At 50.2% G+C, this 20,412-nt stretch overlaps 1 protein-coding gene across 2 annotated transcripts in view; it reads left to right on the top strand.

Moving 5' to 3' along the window:
• The window catches only part of LOC143793520 (uncharacterized), a 349,323-nt gene that overhangs the window by 42,783 nt on the left and 286,128 nt on the right, over positions 1-20,412 (top strand). For both annotated transcript variants that reach the window (XM_077280557.1, XM_077280559.1), the window contains exons 2-4: positions 9,455-9,601; positions 9,919-10,098; positions 12,875-12,998. In XM_077280557.1, the coding sequence (XP_077136672.1) occupies positions 9,512-9,601; positions 9,919-10,098; positions 12,875-12,998 (394 nt within the window). In that variant the 5' untranslated portion in view covers positions 9,455-9,511. The remainder of the gene's footprint in view (positions 1-9,454; positions 9,602-9,918; positions 10,099-12,874; positions 12,999-20,412) is intronic.

The raw sequence follows: 20,412 nt of genomic DNA, 5'->3' as shown, positions 1-20,412 counted from the left end.
GATGTGATCGGAGCCTTAGTTACAGGATCCATCGGTCGTGGTCGGTGTCGTCTTGTAGATGTGATCGGAGCCTTAGTTACAGGATCCATCGGTCACTGACGTTTTGTAGATGTGATCGGAGCCTTAGTTACAGGATCCATCGGTGGCGGTCGGTGTCGTCTTGTAGATGTGATCGGAGCCTTAGTTACAGGATCCATCGGTCACTGACGTTTTGTAGATGTGATCAGAGCCTTAGTTACAGGATCCATCGGTCGTGGTCGGTGACGTCTTGTAGATGTGATCGGAGCTTTAGTTACAGGATCCATCGGTCGTGGTCAGTGACGTCTTGTAGATGTGATCGGAGCCTTAGTTACAGGATCCATCGGTCGTGGTCGGTGACGTCTTGTAGATGTGATCGGAGCCTTAGTTACAGGATCCATCGGTCGTGGTCACTGACGTTTTGTAGATGTGATCGGAGCCTTAGTTACAGGATCCATCGGTCGTGGTCGGTGTCGTCTTGTAGATGTGATCGGAGCCTTAGTTACAGGATCCATCGGTCACTGACGTTTTGTAGATGTGATCGGAGCCTTAGTTACAGGATCCATCGGTGGCGGTCGGTGTCGTCTTGTAGATGTGATCGGAGCCTTAGTTACAGGATCCATCGGTCACTGACGTTTTGTAGATGTGATCAGAGCCTTAGTTACAGGATCCATCGGTCGTGGTCGGTGACGTCTTGTAGATGTGATCGGAGCTTTAGTTACAGGATCCATCGGTCGTGGTCGGTGACGTCTTGTAGATGTGATCGGAGCCTTAGTTACAGGATCCATCGGTCGTGGTCGGTGACGTCTTGTAGATGTGATCGGTGCCTTAGTTACAGGATCCATCGGTCAGTGACATCTTGTAGATGTGATCGGAGCCTTAGTTACAGGATCCATCAGTCGTGGTTGGTGATGTCTTGTAGATGTGATCGGAGCCTTAGTTACAGGATCCATCAGTCGTGGTTGGTGATGTCTTGTAGATGTGATCGGAGCCTTAGTTACAGGATCCATCGGTCGTGGTCGGTGACGTCTTGTAGATGTGATCGGAGCCTTAGTTACAGGATCCATCGGTCACTGACGTTTTGTAGATGTGATCGGAGCCTTAGTTACAGGATCCATCGGTCACTGACGTTTTGTAGATGTGATCGGAGCCTTAGTTACAGGATCCATCGGTCGTGGTCGGTGACGTCTTGTAGATGTGATCGGAGCCTTAGTTACAGGATCCATCGGTCACTGACGTTTTGTAGATGTGATCGGAGCCTTAGTTACAGGATCCATCGGTCACTGACGTTTTGTAGATGTGATCGGAGCCTTAGTTACAGGATCCATCGGTCGTGGTCGGTGACGTCTTGTAGATGTGATCGGAGCCTTAGTTACAGGATCCATCGGTCGTGGTCGGTGACGTTTTGTAGATGTGATCGGAGCCTTAGTTACAGGATCCATCGGTCGTGGTCGGTGACGTCTTGTAGATGTGATCGGAGCCTTAGTTACAGGATCCATCGGTCGTGGTCGGTGACGTCTTGTACATATGATCAGAGCCTTAGTTACAGGATCCATCGGTCGTGGTCGGTGACGTCTTGTAGATGTGATCGGAGCCTTAGTTACAGGATCCATCGGTCGTGGTCGGTGACGTCTTGTACATATGATCAGAGCCTTAGTTACAGGATCCATCGGTCGTGGTCGGTGACGTCTTGTAGATGTGATCGGAGCCTTAGTTACAGGATCCATCGGTCACTGACGTTTTGTAGATGTGATCAGAGCCTTAGTTACAGGATCCATCGGTCGTGGTCGGTGACGTCTTGTAGATGTGATCGGAGCTTTAGTTACAGGATCCATCGGTCGTGGTCGGTGACGTCTTGTAGATGTGATCGGAGCCTTAGTTACAGGATCCATCGGTCGTGGTCGGTGACGTCTTGTAGATGTGATCGGTGCCTTAGTTACAGGATCCATCGGTCAGTGACATCTTGTAGATGTGATCGGAGCCTTAGTTACAGGATCCATCAGTCGTGGTTGGTGATGTCTTGTAGATGTGATCGGAGCCTTAGTTACAGGATCCATCAGTCGTGGTTGGTGATGTCTTGTAGATGTGATCGGAGCCTTAGTTACAGGATCCATCGGTCGTGGTCGGTGACGTCTTGTAGATGTGATCGGAGCCTTAGTTACAGGATCCATCGGTCACTGACGTTTTGTAGATGTGATCGGAGCCTTAGTTACAGGATCCATCGGTCACTGACGTTTTGTAGATGTGATCGGAGCCTTAGTTACAGGATCCATCGGTCGTGGTCGGTGACGTCTTGTAGATGTGATCGGAGCCTTAGTTACAGGATCCATCGGTCACTGACGTTTTGTAGATGTGATCGGAGCCTTAGTTACAGGATCCATCGGTCACTGACGTTTTGTAGATGTGATCGGAGCCTTAGTTACAGGATCCATCGGTCGTGGTCGGTGACGTCTTGTAGATGTGATCGGAGCCTTAGTTACAGGATCCATCGGTCGTGGTCGGTGACGTTTTGTAGATGTGATCGGAGCCTTAGTTACAGGATCCATCGGTCGTGGTCGGTGACGTCTTGTAGATGTGATCGGAGCCTTAGTTACAGGATCCATCGGTCGTGGTCGGTGACGTCTTGTACATATGATCAGAGCCTTAGTTACAGGATCCATCGGTCGTGGTCGGTGACGTCTTGTAGATGTGATCGGAGCCTTAGTTACAGGATCCATCGGTCGTGGTCGGTGACGTCTTGTACATATGATCAGAGCCTTAGTTACAGGATCCATCGGTCGTGGTCGGTGACGTCTTGTAGATGTGATCGGAGCCTTAGTTACAGGATCCATCGGTCGTGGTCGGAGACGTCTTGTAGATGTGATCGGAGCCTTAGTTACAGGATCCATCGGTCGTGGTCGGTGACATCTTGTAGATGTGATCGGAGCCTTAGTTACTGGATCCATCGGTCGTGGTCGGTGACGTCTTGTAGATGTGATCGGAGCCTTAGTTACAGGATCCATCGGTGGCGGTCGGTGTCGTCTTGTAGATGTGATCGGAGCCTTAGTTACAGGATCCATCGGTCGTGGTCGGTGACGTCTTGTAGATGTGATCGGAGCCTTAGTTACAGGATCCATCGGTCGTGGTCGGTGACGTCTTGTAGATGTGATCGGAGCCTTAGTTACAGGATCCATCGGTCGTGGTCGGTGACGTCTTGTAGATGTGATCAGAGCCTTAGTTACAGGATCCATCGGTCGGTGACGTCTTGTAGATGTGATCGGAGCCTTAGTTACAGGATCCATCGGTCGTGGTCGGTGACGTCTTGTAGATGTGATCGGAGCCTTAGTTACAGGATCCATCGGTCGTGGTCAGTGACGTCTTGTAGATGTGATCGGAGCCTTAGTTACAGGATCCATCGGTCGTGGTCGATGACGTCTTGTAGATGTGATCGGAGCCTTAGTTACAGGATCCATCGGTCGTGGTCGGTGACGTCTTGTAGATGTGATCGGAGCCTTAGATACAGGATCCATCGGTCGTGGTCGGTGACATCTTGTAGATGTGATCGGAGCCTTAGTTACAGGATCCATCGGTCGTGATCAGTGGCGTCTTGTAGATGTGATCGGAGCCTTAGTTACAGGATCCATCGGTCAAGTTGGTGACGTCTTGTAGATGTGATCGGAGCCTTAGTTACAGGATCCATCGGTCGTGGTCGGTGACGTCTTGTAGATGTGATTGGAGCCTTAGTTACTGGATCCATCGGTCGTGGTCATTGACGTCTTGTAGATGTGATCGGAGCCTTAGTTACAGGATCCATTGGTCGTGGTCGGTGTCGTCTTGTAGATGTGATCGGAGCCTTAGTTACAGGATCCATCGGTCGTGGTCGGTGACGTCTTGTAGATGTGATCGGAGCCTTATTTACAGGATCCATCGGTCGTGGTTGGTGAGGTCTTGTAGATGTGATCGGAGCCTTAGTTACAGGATCCATCGGTCGTGGTTGGTGACGTCTTGTAGATGTGATCGGAGCCTTAGTTACAGGATCCATCGGTCGTGGTCGGTGACGTCTTGTAGATGTGATCGGAGCCTTAGTTACAGGATCCATCGGTCGTGATCTGTGGCGTCTTGTAGATGTGATCGGAGCCTTAGTTACAGGATCCATCGGTCGTGGTCGGTGACGTCTGTAGATGTGATCGGAGCCTTAGTTACAGGATCCATCGGTCGTGGTCGGTGACGTCTTGTAGATGTGATCGGAGCCTTAGTTACAGGACCCATCGGTCGTGGTCAGTGACGTCTTGTAGATGTGATCGGAGCCTTAGTTACAGGATCCATCAGTCGTGGTCGGTGACGTCTTGTAGATGTGATCGGAGCCTTAGTTACAGGATCCATCGGTCGTGGTCGATGACGTCTTGTAGATGTGATCGGAGCCTTAGTTACAGGATCCATCGGTCGTGGTCGGTGACATCTTGTAGATGTGATCGGAGCCTTAGTTACAGGATCCATCGGTCGTGGTCAGTGACGTCTTGTAGATGTGATCGGAGCCTTAGTTACAGGATCCATCGGTGGCGGTCGGTGTCGTCTTGTAGATGTGATCGGAGCCTTAGTTACAGGATCCATCGGTCGTGGTCGGTGACGTCTTGTAGATGTGATCGGAGCCTTATTTACAGGATCCATCGGTCGTGGTCGGTGACGTCTTGTAGATGTGATCAGAGATTAGTTACAGGATCCATCGGTCGGTGACGTCTTGTAGATGTGATCGGAGCCTTAGTTACAGGATCCATCGGTCGTGGTCGGTGACGTCTTGTAGATGTGATCGGAGCCTTAGTTACATGATCCATCGGTCGTAGTCGGTGACGTCTTGTAGATGTGATCGGAGCCTTAGTTACAGGATCCATCGGTCGTGATCAGTGGCGTCTTTTAGATGTGATCGGAGCCTTAGTTACAGGATCCATCGGTCGTGGTCGGTGACGTCTTGTAGATGTGATCGGAGCCTTAGTTACAGGACCCATCGGTCGTGGTCAGTGATGTCTTGTAGATGTGATTGGAGCCTTAGTTACTGGATCCATCGGTCGTGGTCAGTGACGTCTTGTAGATGTGATCGGAGCCTTAGTTACAGGATCCATCGGTCGCGGTCGGTGTCGTCTTGTAGATGTGATCGGAGCCTTAGTTACAGGATCCATCGGTCGTGGTCGGTGATGTCTTGTAGATGTGATCGGAGCCTTAGTTACAGGATCCATCGGTCGTGGTCGGTGACGTCTTGTAGATGTGATCGGAGCCTTAGTTACAGGACCCATCGGTCGTGGTCAGTGACGTCTTGTAGATGTGATTGGAGCCTTAGTTACTGGATCCATCGGTCGTGGTCAGTGACGTCTTGTAGATGTGATCGGAGCCTTAGTTACAGGATCCATCGGTGGCGGTCGGTGTCGTCTTGTAGATGTGATCGGAGCCTTAGTTACAGGATCCATCGGTCGTGGTCGGTGACGTCTTGTAGATGTGATCGGAGCCTTAGTTACAGGATCCATCGGTCGTGGTCGGTGACGTCTTGTAGATGTGATCGGAGCCTTATTTACAGGATCCATCGGTCGTGGTCGGTGACGTCTTGTAGATGTGATCAGAGCCTTAGTTACAGGATCCATCGGTCGGTGACGTCTTGTAGATGTGATCGGAGCCTTAGTTACAGGATCCATCGGTCGTGGTCGGTGACGTCTTGTAGATGTGATCGGAGCCTTAGTTACATGATCCATCGGTCGTAGTCGGTGACGTCTTGTAGATGTGATCGGAGCCTTAGTTACAGGATCCATCGGTCGTGATCAGTGGCGTCTTTTAGATGTGATCGGAGCCTTAGTTACAGGATCCATCGGTCAAGTCGGTGACGTCTTGTAGATGTGATCGGAGCCTTAGTTACAGGACCCATCGGTCGTGGTCAGTGACGTCTTGTAGATGTGATTGGAGCCTTAGTTACTGGATCCATCGGTCGTGGTCAGTGACGTCTTGTAGATGTGATCGGAGCCTTAGTTACAGGATCCATCGGTCGCGGTCGGTGTCTTGTAGATGTGATCGGAGCCTTAGTTACAGGATCCATCGGTCGTGGTCGGTGATGTCTTGTAGATGTGATCGGAGCCTTAGTTACAGGATCCATCGGTCGTGGTCGGTGACGTCTTGTAGATGTGATCGGAGCCTTAGTTACAGGATCCATCGGTCGTGGTCGGTGATGTCTTGTAGATGTGATCGGAGCCTTAGTTACAGGATCCATCGGTCGTGGTCGGTGACGTCTTGTAGATGTGATCGGAGCCTTAGTTACAGGATCCATCGGTCGTGGTCAGTGACGTCTTGTAGATGTGATCGGAGCCTTAGTTACAGGATCCATCGGTCGTGGTCGATGACGTCTTGTAGATGTGATCGGAGCCTTAGTTACAGGATCCATCGGTCGTGGTCGGTGACGTCTTGTAGATGTGATCGGAGCCTTAGATACAGGATCCATCGGTCGTGGTCGGTGACATCTTGTAGATGTGATCGGAGCCTTAGTTACAGGATCCATCGGTCGTGATCAGTGGCGTCTTGTAGATGTGATCGGAGCCTTAGTTACAGGATCCATCGGTCAAGTTGGTGACGTCTTGTAGATGTGATCGGAGCCTTAGTTACAGGATCCATCGGTCGTGGTCGGTGACGTCTTGTAGATGTGATTGGAGCCTTAGTTACTGGATCCATCGGTCGTGGTCATTGACGTCTTGTAGATGTGATCGGAGCCTTAGTTACAGGATCCATTGGTCGTGGTCGGTGTCGTCTTGTAGATGTGATCGGAGCCTTAGTTACAGGATCCATCGGTCGTGGTCGGTGACGTCTTGTAGATGTGATCGGAGCCTTATTTACAGGATCCATCGGTCGTGGTTGGTGAGGTCTTGTAGATGTGATCGGAGCCTTAGTTACAGGATCCATCGGTCGTGGTTGGTGACGTCTTGTAGATGTGATCGGAGCCTTAGTTACAGGATCCATCGGTCGTGGTCGGTGACGTCTTGTAGATGTGATCGGAGCCTTAGTTACAGGATCCATCGGTCGTGATCTGTGGCGTCTTGTAGATGTGATCGGAGCCTTAGTTACAGGATCCATCGGTCGTGGTCGGTGACGTCTGTAGATGTGATCGGAGCCTTAGTTACAGGATCCATCGGTCGTGGTCGGTGACGTCTTGTAGATGTGATCGGAGCCTTAGTTACAGGACCCATCGGTCGTGGTCAGTGACGTCTTGTAGATGTGATCGGAGCCTTAGTTACAGGATCCATCAGTCGTGGTCGGTGACGTCTTGTAGATGTGATCGGAGCCTTAGTTACAGGATCCATCGGTCGTGGTCGATGACGTCTTGTAGATGTGATCGGAGCCTTAGTTACAGGATCCATCGGTCGTGGTCGGTGACATCTTGTAGATGTGATCGGAGCCTTAGTTACAGGATCCATCGGTCGTGGTCAGTGACGTCTTGTAGATGTGATCGGAGCCTTAGTTACAGGATCCATCGGTGGCGGTCGGTGTCGTCTTGTAGATGTGATCGGAGCCTTAGTTACAGGATCCATCGGTCGTGGTCGGTGACGTCTTGTAGATGTGATCGGAGCCTTATTTACAGGATCCATCGGTCGTGGTCGGTGACGTCTTGTAGATGTGATCAGAGATTAGTTACAGGATCCATCGGTCGGTGACGTCTTGTAGATGTGATCGGAGCCTTAGTTACAGGATCCATCGGTCGTGGTCGGTGACGTCTTGTAGATGTGATCGGAGCCTTAGTTACATGATCCATCGGTCGTAGTCGGTGACGTCTTGTAGATGTGATCGGAGCCTTAGTTACAGGATCCATCGGTCGTGATCAGTGGCGTCTTTTAGATGTGATCGGAGCCTTAGTTACAGGATCCATCGGTCGTGGTCGGTGACGTCTTGTAGATGTGATCGGAGCCTTAGTTACAGGACCCATCGGTCGTGGTCAGTGATGTCTTGTAGATGTGATTGGAGCCTTAGTTACTGGATCCATCGGTCGTGGTCAGTGACGTCTTGTAGATGTGATCGGAGCCTTAGTTACAGGATCCATCGGTCGCGGTCGGTGTCGTCTTGTAGATGTGATCGGAGCCTTAGTTACAGGATCCATCGGTCGTGGTCGGTGATGTCTTGTAGATGTGATCGGAGCCTTAGTTACAGGATCCATCGGTCGTGGTCGGTGACGTCTTGTAGATGTGATCGGAGCCTTAGTTACAGGATCCATCGGTCGTGGTCGGTGATGTCTTGTAGATGTGATCGGAGCCTTAGTTACAGGATCCATCGGTCGTGGTCGGTGACGTCTTGTAGATGTGATCGGAGCCTTAGTTACAGGATCCGTCGGTCGTGGTCGGTGACGTCTTGTAGATGTGATTGGAGCCTTAGATACAGGATCCATCGGTCGTGGTCGGTGACATCTTGTAGATGTGATCGGAGCCTTAGTTACAGAATCCATCGGTCGTGATCAGTGGCGTCTTGTAGATGTGATCGGAGCCTTAGTTACAGGATCCATCGGTCAAGTTGGTGACGTCTTGTAGATGTGATCGGAGCCTTAGTTACAGGATCCATCGGTCGTAGTCGGTGACGTCTTGTAGATGTGATTGGAGCCTTAGTTACTGGATCCATCGGTCGTGGTCATTGACGTCTTGTAGATGTGATCGGAGCCTTAGTTACAGGATCCATCGGTCGTGGTCGGTGACGTCTTGTAGATGTGATCGGAGCCTTAGTTACAGGATCCATCGGTCGTGGTCGGTGACGTCTTGTAGATGTGATCGGAGCCTTAGTTACAGGATCCATCGGTCGTGGTCAGTGACGTCTTGTAGATGTGATCGGAGCCTTAGTTACAGGATCCATCGGTCGTGGTCGGTGATGTCTTGTAGATGTGATCGGAGCCTTAGATACAGGATCCATCGGTCGTGGTCGGTGACATCTTGTAGATGTGATCGGAGCCTTAGTTACAGGATCAATCGGTCGTGGTCGGTGACGTCTTGTAGATGTGATCGGAGCCTTAGTTACAGGATCCATCGGTCAAGTCGGTGACGTCTTGTAGATGTGATTGGAGCCTTAGTTACTGGATCCATCGGTCGTGGTCAGTGACGTCTTGTAGATGTGATCGGAGCCTTAGTTACAGGATCCATCGGTCGTGGTCGGTGACGTCTTGTAGATGTAATTGGAGCCTTAGTTACTGGATCCATCGGTCGTGGTCAGTGACGTCTTGTAGATGTGATCGGAGCCTTAGTTACATTGTCATATTCACTTCAGAATGAGTGGTAGAAATCCAGAATCCAGGGCTGCAGACTTCCTTTATTTTTGGTAGCTCTATTAGTCCAGAAAAATCAGCACGTTTTGTCCTCACAATGCCTTTATCTAACCATATAAATAGAGATATGTGCATTCTGCATCTCACGTTATATTGTCTCCTATATTTTCTATCTTCTCCTCCATCATGAAGACGCCGGCAGGACGAGATCCCTCCAGCTGATCCAGTGCTCATCCCTCCTCCTCCTGAATGACCCCGAGGATGGACGAGGACAGGGATGAGACCACCAGAAGATTATTCCGCTTCGCCCTGGAGATCGTCTCCCTGCTGAGCGGAGAGGTAACTCCTCTACATTTCTATCAGCTTTATTGTGTTCTGTGACAAGTCCGACATCGGGAGGAGGAAATCCAGAATAGAGAGAAGGATTCTTTCCTGTAAGAGCAGTGATTGTGTGGAGCTCTCTGCCCGGAGGAGTTGTCATGGGGATTCCCTATAAGAGTTGTAGAGGGGCCGGGATGTCTGTCCGGAGGGGAATAATATTCCCGGTTATGGCCCCAGATTACTGGAGACGGTTATTGATCCCGGGATTTCTACTGATTGTCAGATCTGCAGTCGGGAAGGAAATCTTCTCCCTAAGTGTCTCTCTCCATACACAGGATTACACAATAGTGAGGAAGACACCGGGGGACGGTGTGACTCCCATCATCCATCTCCAGGAGTCAGGAGGCCGGAGCCCGGGCCCCATCACAGAGCCTCCCCCGCACTCCCTGCTACATGAGAGGAACAAGAAGATCCTGGAGCTCAGCAACAAGATGATTGAGCTGCTGAGCGGAGAGGTGACTGCTGGGACATTATACAGCACTGGAGGATTCTGGGTGATGAGCGGAGAGGTGACTGCTGGGACATTATATAGGACTGGAGGATTCTGGGTGATGAGCGGAGAGGTGACTGCTGGGACATTATACAGCACTGGGGGATTCTGGGGATGAGCAGAGAGGTGACTGCTGGGACATTATACAGGACTGGAGGATTCTGGGGGATGAGCGGAGAGGTGACTGCTGGGACATTATATAGGACTGGAGGAGTCTGGGGATGAGCAGAGAGGTGACTGCTGGGACATTATACAGGACTGGAGGATTCTGGGGGATGAGCAAAGAGGTGACTGCTGGGACATTATACAGCACTGGAGGATTCTGGGTGATGAGCGGAGAGGTGACTGCTGGGACGTTATACAGGACTGGAGGATTCTGGGTGATGAGCGGAGAGGTGACTGCTGGGACATTATACAGGACTGGAGGATTCTGGATGATGAGCGGAGAGGTGACCGCTGGGACATTATACAGCACTGGAGGATTCTGGGTGGTGAGCGGAGAGGTGACTGCTGGGACATTATACAGCACTGGAGGATTCTGGGTGATGAGCGGAGAGGTGACTGCTGGGACATTATAAAGCACTGGAGGATTCTGGGTGATGAGCGGAGAGGTGACTGCTGGGACATTATACAGGACGGCACTGGAGGATTCTGGGTGATGAGCGGAGAGGTGACTGCTGGGACATTATACAGCACTGGAGGATTCTGGGTGATGAGCGGAGAGGTGACTGCTGGGACATTATACAGGACGGCACTGGAGGATTCTGGGTGATGAGCGGAGAGATGACTGCTGGGACATTATACAGGACAGCACTGGAGGATTCTGGGTGATGACGGAGAGGTGACTGCTGGGACATTATACAGGACTGGAGGATTCTGGGTGATGAGCGGAGAGGTGACTGCTGGGACATTATACAGCACTGGAGGATTCTGGGTGATGAGCGGAGAGGTGACTGCTGGGACATTATATAGGACGGCACTGGAGGATTCTGGGTGATGAGCGGATAGGTGACTGCTGGGACATTATATAGGACGGCACTGGAGGATTCTGGGTGATGAGCAGAGAGGTGACTGCTGGGACATTATACAGGATGGCACTAGAGGATTCTGGGTGATGAGCGGAGAGGTGACTGCTGGGACATTATACAGGACGGCACTGGAGGATTCTGGGTGATGAGCGGAGAAGTGACTGCTGGGACATTATACAGGACGGCACTGGAGGATTCTGGGTGATGAGCAGAGAGGTGACTGCTGGGACATTATACAGGATGGCACTAGAGGATTCTGGGTGATGAGCGGAGAGGTGACTGCTGGGACATTATACAGGACGGCACTGGAGGATTCTGGGTGATGAGCGGAGAGGTGACTGCTGGGACATTATACAGGACGGCACTGGAGGATTCTGGGTGATGAGCGGAGAGGTGACTGCTGGGACATTATACAGGACTGGAGGATTCTGGGTGATGAGCAGAGAGGTGACTGCTGGGACATTATACAGGACTGGGGGATTCTGGGCGATGAGCGGAGAGGTGACTGCTGGCACATACAGGGCGGCACTGGAGGATTCTGGGTGATGAGCGGAGAGGTGACTGCTGGGACATTATACAGCACTGGAGGATTCTGGATGATAAGCGGAGAGGTGACTGCTGGGACATTATACAGACTGGAGGATTCTGGGTGATGAGCGGAGAGGTGACTGCTGGGACATTATACAGGACTGGAGGATTCTGGGTGATGAGCGGAGAGGTGACTGCTGGGACATTATACAGGACAGCACTGGAGGATTCTGGGTGATGAGCGTAGAGGTGACTGCTGGGACATTATACAGGACTGGAGGATTCTGGGTGATGAGCGGAGAGGTGACTGCTGGGACATTATACAGGACAGCACTGGAGGATTCTGGGTGATGAGCGGAGAGGTGACTGCTGGGACATTATACAGGACTGGAGGATTCTGGGTGATGAGCGGAGAGGTGACTGCTGGGACATTATACAGGACAGCACTGGAGGATTCTGGGTGATGAGCGTAGAGGTGACTGCTGGGACATTATACAGGACTGGAGGATTCTGGGTGATGACGGAGAGGTGACTGCTGGGACATTATACAGCACTGGAGGATTCTGGATGATAAGCGGAGAGGTGACTGCTGGGACATTATACAGACTGGAGGATTCTGGGTGATGAGCGGAGAGGTGACTGCTGGGACATTATACAGGACTGGAGGATTCTGGGTGATGAGCGGAGAGGTGACTGCTGGGACATTATACAGGACTGGAGGATTCTGGGTGATGAGCGGAGAGGTGACTGCTGGGAGATTATACAGCACTGGAGGATTCTGGGTGATGAGCGGAGAGGTGACTGCTGGGACATTATACAGGACTGGAGGATTCTGGGTGATGAGCGGAGAGGTGACTGCTGGGAGATTATACAGCACTGGAGGATTCTGGGTGATGAGCGGAGAGGTGAATGCTGGGACATTATATAGCACTGGAGGATTCTGGGTGATGAGCTGACAGGTGACTGCTGGGAGATTATACAGCACTGGAGGATTCTGGGTGATGAGCGGAGAGGTGACTGCTGGGACATTATACAGCACTGGAGGATTCTGGGTGATGAGCGGAGAGGTGACTGCTGGGACATTATACAGCACTGGAGGATTCTGGGTGATGAGCGGAGAGGTGACTGCTGGGACATTATACAGCACTGGAGGATTCTGGGTGATGACGGTGTCGCTGTTGTCAGGTTCCTATAAGGTGTCAGGACGTCGCTGTCTATCTCTCCATGGAGGAGTGGGAGTATCTAGAAGGACACCAGGATCGGTACCAGGACGTGATGATGGAGGAGCTCCGGCCTCTTACACCACGAGGTGAGAAGCGAGGCTCCTTGTTGGCTCCGGTGGATGTGATGACGTCTCTCCGGCGTCGTCCTATAATAGATGAGTTTTCTCCAGACTTGCTCTGGTTTTCTCTACATTTTCTCCGTCTGACAACAGCTTTCATTTCCCTGATTATTTTCTTCTGATCTGTGAGTCGCGGTTTCTCCGCTGTCGTCTTCATCAGTCTTGAGTCTTCGTCCTCGGCGGCTTCTTTCAGAATCTTTCTCCTTCCTTAGAGTATCGGTCACATTTTCTCTGCAGATGTCCCGTCCTTCTGTCCGTTCTCTCCTGTGAGTTCTTTTGGTCCCTCAGGCCATGTGCACACGTTGCGGTTTTTACTTTGGATCCGCAGCTGTTTTCCATGCGGTGTACAGTACTATGTTAACCTATGGAAAATAAAATCCGCTGTGCACCTGCTGCGGAAAAAAACGCGCGGAAACGCTGCGGTTTATTTTTCGCAGCATGTCAATTTTTTGTGTGGAATCCGCAGCGGTTCCATATTAAAAAAACGCAGTAAAATCGCGATAAAGCTGCAGGAAAAACGCAGTGTTATTGCCCTGCGGATTTATCAAAATCAGTGCGGAATAATCCGCACACCAGGACGCAGCGTGTGCACATAGCCTCAGTCTGTCGTGGATTGTTACTCAGCAGAGTCGGGGTTAATTTACAGGTGATTTTCCCCCTAATCCGCTGTCGCTCGTCCGTCCCTCAGAATGTCATCATCGGTCGTGGTCGGCGTCCGGCTCCTCCTTCTTGGCTGACACTTGTGTGCCCCATGGGAAATAAGATATGCAAATGTCCTCTCCCCAGATACAGAGAAGGGTCTCTAGCGCCTCCTATAGGACGCAGCAATCCTAGAAATCAATATCAATGTTTCAGCCTCATCCTGATGGGGCAAATTTCCATTTTTGCATTTTTTTCCTCCTCTTCTTCCATAAGACATAATATTCTTATTTTCCATTCACAGACGTTTGAGATCTTGTGTTTTTTTGCATCATGGATTTTTCATTTTACCATATAATTTGCTGAAAAACAGAAAATTCCAGATGAGTGGAAACGGTTAATAAAAAAAAATTCATTTCCACATTTATTTTTTGTTTTTTTCTCAGCATTTATTGGGCGGTAAGAGCGACCTCGCTGTGATTTTCCGGGTCTGTTATGGTGACACCAATCTTGTGTTGTTTTATAGATTTCCTGCATTATAATATCAGCCCTTTCCCTGAGACCGATCTCTTTATCTTCCGTTATCGGAGCGGTGTGACGGCTTCTCTTCATGAATGCAGCGCTGACCTTTTGGGATCATTTTGGGGCATCTGTGACTTTTTGATCGTTGTGTTTTCATTGCATTTTTGTGGTGTTTGTGATGTGTTTACCGTGTGGGATAAATCCTCATGTGACAATGACAAATATATTTGTTGCTACATTTATTTTTTTGTTCTCATTTTTGGAAACAAAGTAAAACTAATGGGGACTTTAAACTGAGATCCTGTTCATACTGGACGTCATAGGAAAACCTTGGCGGCAGAGACGGGGGTCTTCTGGGGGCCACAGACGGACATAGCCGGCTCTAATGCTGAGCTGGCTGTCAGTCAGTGCCGGCTCTAATGCTGAGCTGGCTGTCAGTCATAGCCGGCTCTAATGCTGAGCTGGCTGTCAGTCATAGCTGGCTCTAATGCTGAGCTGGCTGTCAGTCAGTGCCGGCTCTAATGCTGAGCTGGCTGTCAGTCAGTGCCGGCTCTAATGCTGAGCTGGCTGTCAGTCAGTGCCGGCTCTAATGCTGAGCTGGCTGTCAGTCAGTGCCGGGGCCGCGGAAACAGCCGCCGTTCTCTATACACTGAGCGGTGACTGTAGCTGCTTCAGCCGAAACTTTATGACTGGAAGCCAAACGCTGCTGAGTGGGACTAAAGTTATTTTCCTCTCACTGCTGACACCAGGCAGGTTCAAAATGCTATTAACCTGCCGGATAACCCCATGTCTGCAGGTTATTACCATTATTTTACATGACGGGTTCCCTTTAAATGGCACTGTCAGGCTGTCAGCAGGAGTCAAGTGGTTAAACAGCAGGAATCTGAGTTCGCTCCACAGACCCGCACCTGGCATCCTCCATGCTTGAATACCAGATATCAGGAAGAGGTTAACGAGCTTTTTCACATGACGTCAGAATGCACGGGACGGGTGTCCTTGTCTCAAGGGCTCAACGACTGCATAATGTCGGGGTCCGCTCTTCCTCTACATGGGGTCTGACCATAACGATGTAAGTGGGCTGGTGACGCAGGTGTTGGCCCCGCAGGGACATCGGGCAGCACAAGGGTGATAATAATCAGTGTAAAAGGTTGTTTGTTCAGTAGAATATGTATTATGGGGCTTTTCTGTGGAATCTGACCAGACAATCTCTCCTCGGCTCCCCGTGTTCATCAGTAATCGCCCATGACCCCGGTGCCGGCTCTCTAGTTGTCCTTTCTGCACATTGATAGGCAGTAACCGCTGCGTACCGGGGGCTCCCCACAACACCGTCCTCTCGTGCACTTGCTGCCTATTTTACTCTTTGTATTGAGGCAGATGTTGAGATTTCTCTCTTTAAAAAAGAATAAAAACACGGTAACTCGTCTATTAATAGGAGGACGGCAGGCATACCTCCCAACTTTTGAAGATGGGAAAGAGGGACAAAGTTTGCGGCGCGCGGCAAATTTTAGGCCACGCCTCTGACCACACCCATTCATAATTAGTCACACCCATATCCACGTCCCAACCACACCCATTTAGCACTGCTGATCACACTGTTTCATATACAATAGTTATAAACAAAAAAATATGGCCACACAGTGCTCCATACCGTATAATGACCACACATGATGCTCCATACGGTATAATGACTGCACATGATGCTCCATACTGTATAATGGCCACACATGATGCTCCATACTGTATAATGACCGCACATGATGCCCCATACTGTATAATGGCCACACATGACGCTCCATACTGTATAATGGCCACACATGATGCTCCATATTGTATAATGACCGCACATGATGCTCCATACTGTATACTGGCTGCACATGATGCTCCATATTGTATAATGACTGCACATGATGCTCCATACTGTATAATGGCCACACATGATGCTCCATACTGTATAATGGCCACACATGATGCTCCATACTGTATAATGACCGCACATGATGCTCCATATTGTATAATGACCGCACATGATGCTCCATACTGTATAATGACCGCACATGATGCTCCATACTGTATAATGACCGCACATGATGCTCCATATTGTATAATGACCGCACATGATGCTCCATACTGTATAATGACCGCACATGATGCTCCATACTGTATAATGACCGCACATGATGCCCCATACTGTATAATGACTGCACATGATGCTCCATACCGTATAATGACCACACATGATGCCCCATACTGTATAATGGCCACACATGACGCTCCATACTGTATAATGGCCACACATGATGCTCCATACTGTATAATGGCCACACATGACGCTCCATACTGTATAATGGCCACACATGACGCTCCATATTGTATAATGACCGCACATGATGCTCCATACTGTATACTGGCTGCACATGATGCTCAATACTGTATAATGGCCACACATGATGCTCCATATTGTATAATGACCGCACATGATGCTCCATACTGTATACTGGCTGCACATGATGCTCCATATTGTATAATGACTGCACATGACGCTCCATACTGTATAATGGCCACACATGATGCTCCATACTGTATAATGGCCACACATGACGCTCCATACTGTATAATGGCCACACGTGATGCTCCATACTGTATAATGGCCACACATGACGCTCCATACTGTATAATGGCCACACATGATGCTCCATATTGTATAATGACCGCATATGATGCTCCATACTGTATACTGGCTGCACATGATGCTCCATATTGTATAATGACTGCACATGATGCTCCATACTGTATAATGGCCACACATGATGCCCCATACTGTATAATGGCCACACATGACGCTCCATACTGTATAATGGCCACACATGATGCTCCATACTGTATAATGACCGCACATGATGCTCCATATTGTATAATGACCGCACATGATGCTCCATACTGTATACTGGCTGCACATGATGCTCCATATTGTATAATGACTGCACATGATGCTCCATACTGTATAATGGCCGCACATGATGCTCCATACTGTATAATGACCGCACATGATGCCCCATACTGTATAATGACCCCACATGATGCTCCATACTGTATAATGAACACACATGACACTCCATACTGTATAATGACGGCATGCATACCGTATAATGGCCGCACATGATGCTCCATACTGTATAATGACTGCAAATGATGCTCCATACCGTATAATGGCCGCACATGACGCTCCATACTGTATGACTGCACATGATGCTCCATACTGTATAATGACCGCACATGATGCTCCATACTGTATGATGACCACACATGATGCTCCATACTGTATGCTGGCTGCACATGATGCTTCATACTGTATAATGACCGCACATGATGCTGCATACTGTATAATGACTGCACATGATGCTCCATACTGTATAATGGCCACAGTTCTCCATACTGTATAATGACATACAGGCACGCAGCTCACACACACGCTCACACACATGCACACGCACACAGCTCACACACACGCAGCACACACACAGCTCACACACGCACGCAGCTCACACACATGCAGCATCACACACACAGTATCACACATACACACGCAGCATCACAAACGCAGCTCACAAACACATGCAGCTTTGACACAAATGCATCACATACGCAGCCATCACACACACACGCAGTCATCACACACACACGCAGTCATCACACACACACACGCAGTCATCACACACACACACGCAGTCATCACACACACACACGCAGTCATCACACACACACACGCAGCCATCACACACACACGCAGCCATCACATACACACACGCAGCCATCACACACACACACACACGCAGCCATCACACACACACACGCAGCCATCACACACACGCACGCAGCCATCACACACACGCACGCAGCCATCACACACACACACGCAGCCATCACACACACACACACGCAGCCATCACACACACACGCAGCCATCACACACACTCACGCAGCCATCACACACACTCACGCAGCCATCACACACACTCACGCAGCCATCACACACACACACACCCAGCCATCACACACACACACGCAGCCATCACACACACACACACCCAGCCATCACACACACACACGCAGCCATCACACACACACACGCAGCCATCACACACACACACACAGCCATCACACACACACACGCAGCCATCACACACACACACACACACACACACACAGCCATCACACACACACAGCCATCACACACACACACCCAGCCATCACACACACCAGATACCTCATACACACATGACACACACACAAATGCAGCATCACACACACACAATGACACACACATGCAGCATCAGACACACACACACATATCACACACACACATCACACACACACATCACACACACACATCACACACACACATCACACACATCACACACACACACAATCTCCTCTGTGTTGCAGGGGCGGCTGATCTGTCCATGTGCACTGCAGCTCTTCAGTTTCTCCGGCTGCTCACAGCTCTGCACTGTCCCGGCACCTCCCCCGTCTCTCCTTCTCTGCCGGGATAGCAGCTAAGAGCAGGAGAAGCCGGAGCTCCGTGCACACACAGGAGGAAGTGAGTCGCTGACCTCTCATCTTGATCGCTGCTGGCTCTCTGCCTCAGCGTGGCAGCGCCGCACACACAGGGGGCGGGGCGGGGGGGGTGGCGGTATCGGTCGGGAGGAGACCCAGCATGTATAAGAAAAAAAAAACAGCCACAAACCTAAGCTACTCAGGTGCCGCCCCCTGCATTGTCCCCGCCCTAGGCACGTAGTGCGGGACATTAGTGTCCCGCCCGGGATCCCGGGGCTGACTGTCAAAATCAGGACAGTCCCGCGGGATCCGGGATGGTTGGGAGGTATGCGGCAGGTTTTCTTCTCTTAGGGTGATCCCAGAGGATCCTGTCCAGGAGGGAGGTCGTGTCCTCATGGTGACCTCATGAGCTCTCAGAAAACAATCACTGGTAAATGGTAACCGTCCTTCCCCCAATCTCCATAACGGCGAATTAGGAGAGAAGAAACCACTGGATAGAAATGTGGAGCTTTCTCCAGCTCCTCTGTGGTTCCATCCCTGGTGGAGCGGGAACTTGGAGAAGTTGTGTTTCTTAGTACGGCTTCTCCATCTGACTGATGAGGGTCTTCTCTGTCCCTCTCCTCAGGGTCCTCATCCTCCGGGTGCAGAGCAGAGAGCATTAGGCTTTGGCCTTTTTGATTATCACCTCATATTTGGGGTCCACAATGTGCTGGGAGCTCCGTAACGGTGGTGAGGACCACAACAATGTAGTTTAGTCCCTGATACATAAGCCTAGAATTACCGGTTCTGAGAGACATTTCCTTTAATGGTATATAACAGTGCCTGCTGAATGTTTGCTAAATTCATTTGTTGCATTGTATTCAATACTTACTGCTGTACATCCATTCTGGGGTCACAGGAGATACTATCTGGTGCAAGGTGTTACAGCATATGGATGTAGCCAGGCCCAGCGCCTTTGATCATCTAACCTCCCCTGGGGTGTTGGCCAATTGCTAATTTATCCCAAATAAGGTCCCACAATCCCTCTCACCTGATCCTCTACTTAGTCTTATAAATTTAGTAGCATTCTAGGGGGGCACGCGTGCGAGTCAGGCACGCGTCTCCCGGCAGCAAAGTATCACGGCAGTTAAAGTATCGTAAAGTGCAGTTATTTCAACGGCCGTTAGTCACGGCAGGAGTCAGGACTCCACACTATGTATGTGTCTCTTTTGGGTATGTCTGCTGAGTAAGCACTCCTTATTACTTGTATCTAGCTTTTGTATTAATCCATCTTACGCCTTCACCATGTTTACATATGCCCTTACAGTGTTTGCTCCACTAATCCTCACTCTCCTTCGCTATCCACAATCCCCAGCACCCTCTAACCAAATAATCATCTCTCCTTCCCTCTTACCTACCCTGACCTCCTCTGCTGACCTGATCCTCAACCTCAAATCAGTCCTAATAAAACCTAAAACAAGCCGCCCACTCTCTTTCTCCCATCTGCTCTCCCTTTCTCTGCTTCTCCTCACTGCTGGCGACATATCTCCCAACCCTGGACCCTCACAGCTCATACCTCCTATTACTACCCCCTCCTACTGCTCCCTATCTAATATGAACTACCGGAATCTTTGAAAACATAAAACCCGTGCCCCTGACGCCCACCTCCCTGCTCCCTCTCTCTGGA

The sequence above is a fragment of the Ranitomeya variabilis genome, chromosome 1 (assembly GCF_051348905.1).
Source record: "Ranitomeya variabilis isolate aRanVar5 chromosome 1, aRanVar5.hap1, whole genome shotgun sequence".
Taxonomy (NCBI): domain Eukaryota; kingdom Metazoa; phylum Chordata; class Amphibia; order Anura; family Dendrobatidae; genus Ranitomeya; species Ranitomeya variabilis.
Note: the sequence above shows the minus strand (reverse complement) of the source record. Positions and strands in the feature narration are given on the sequence as shown.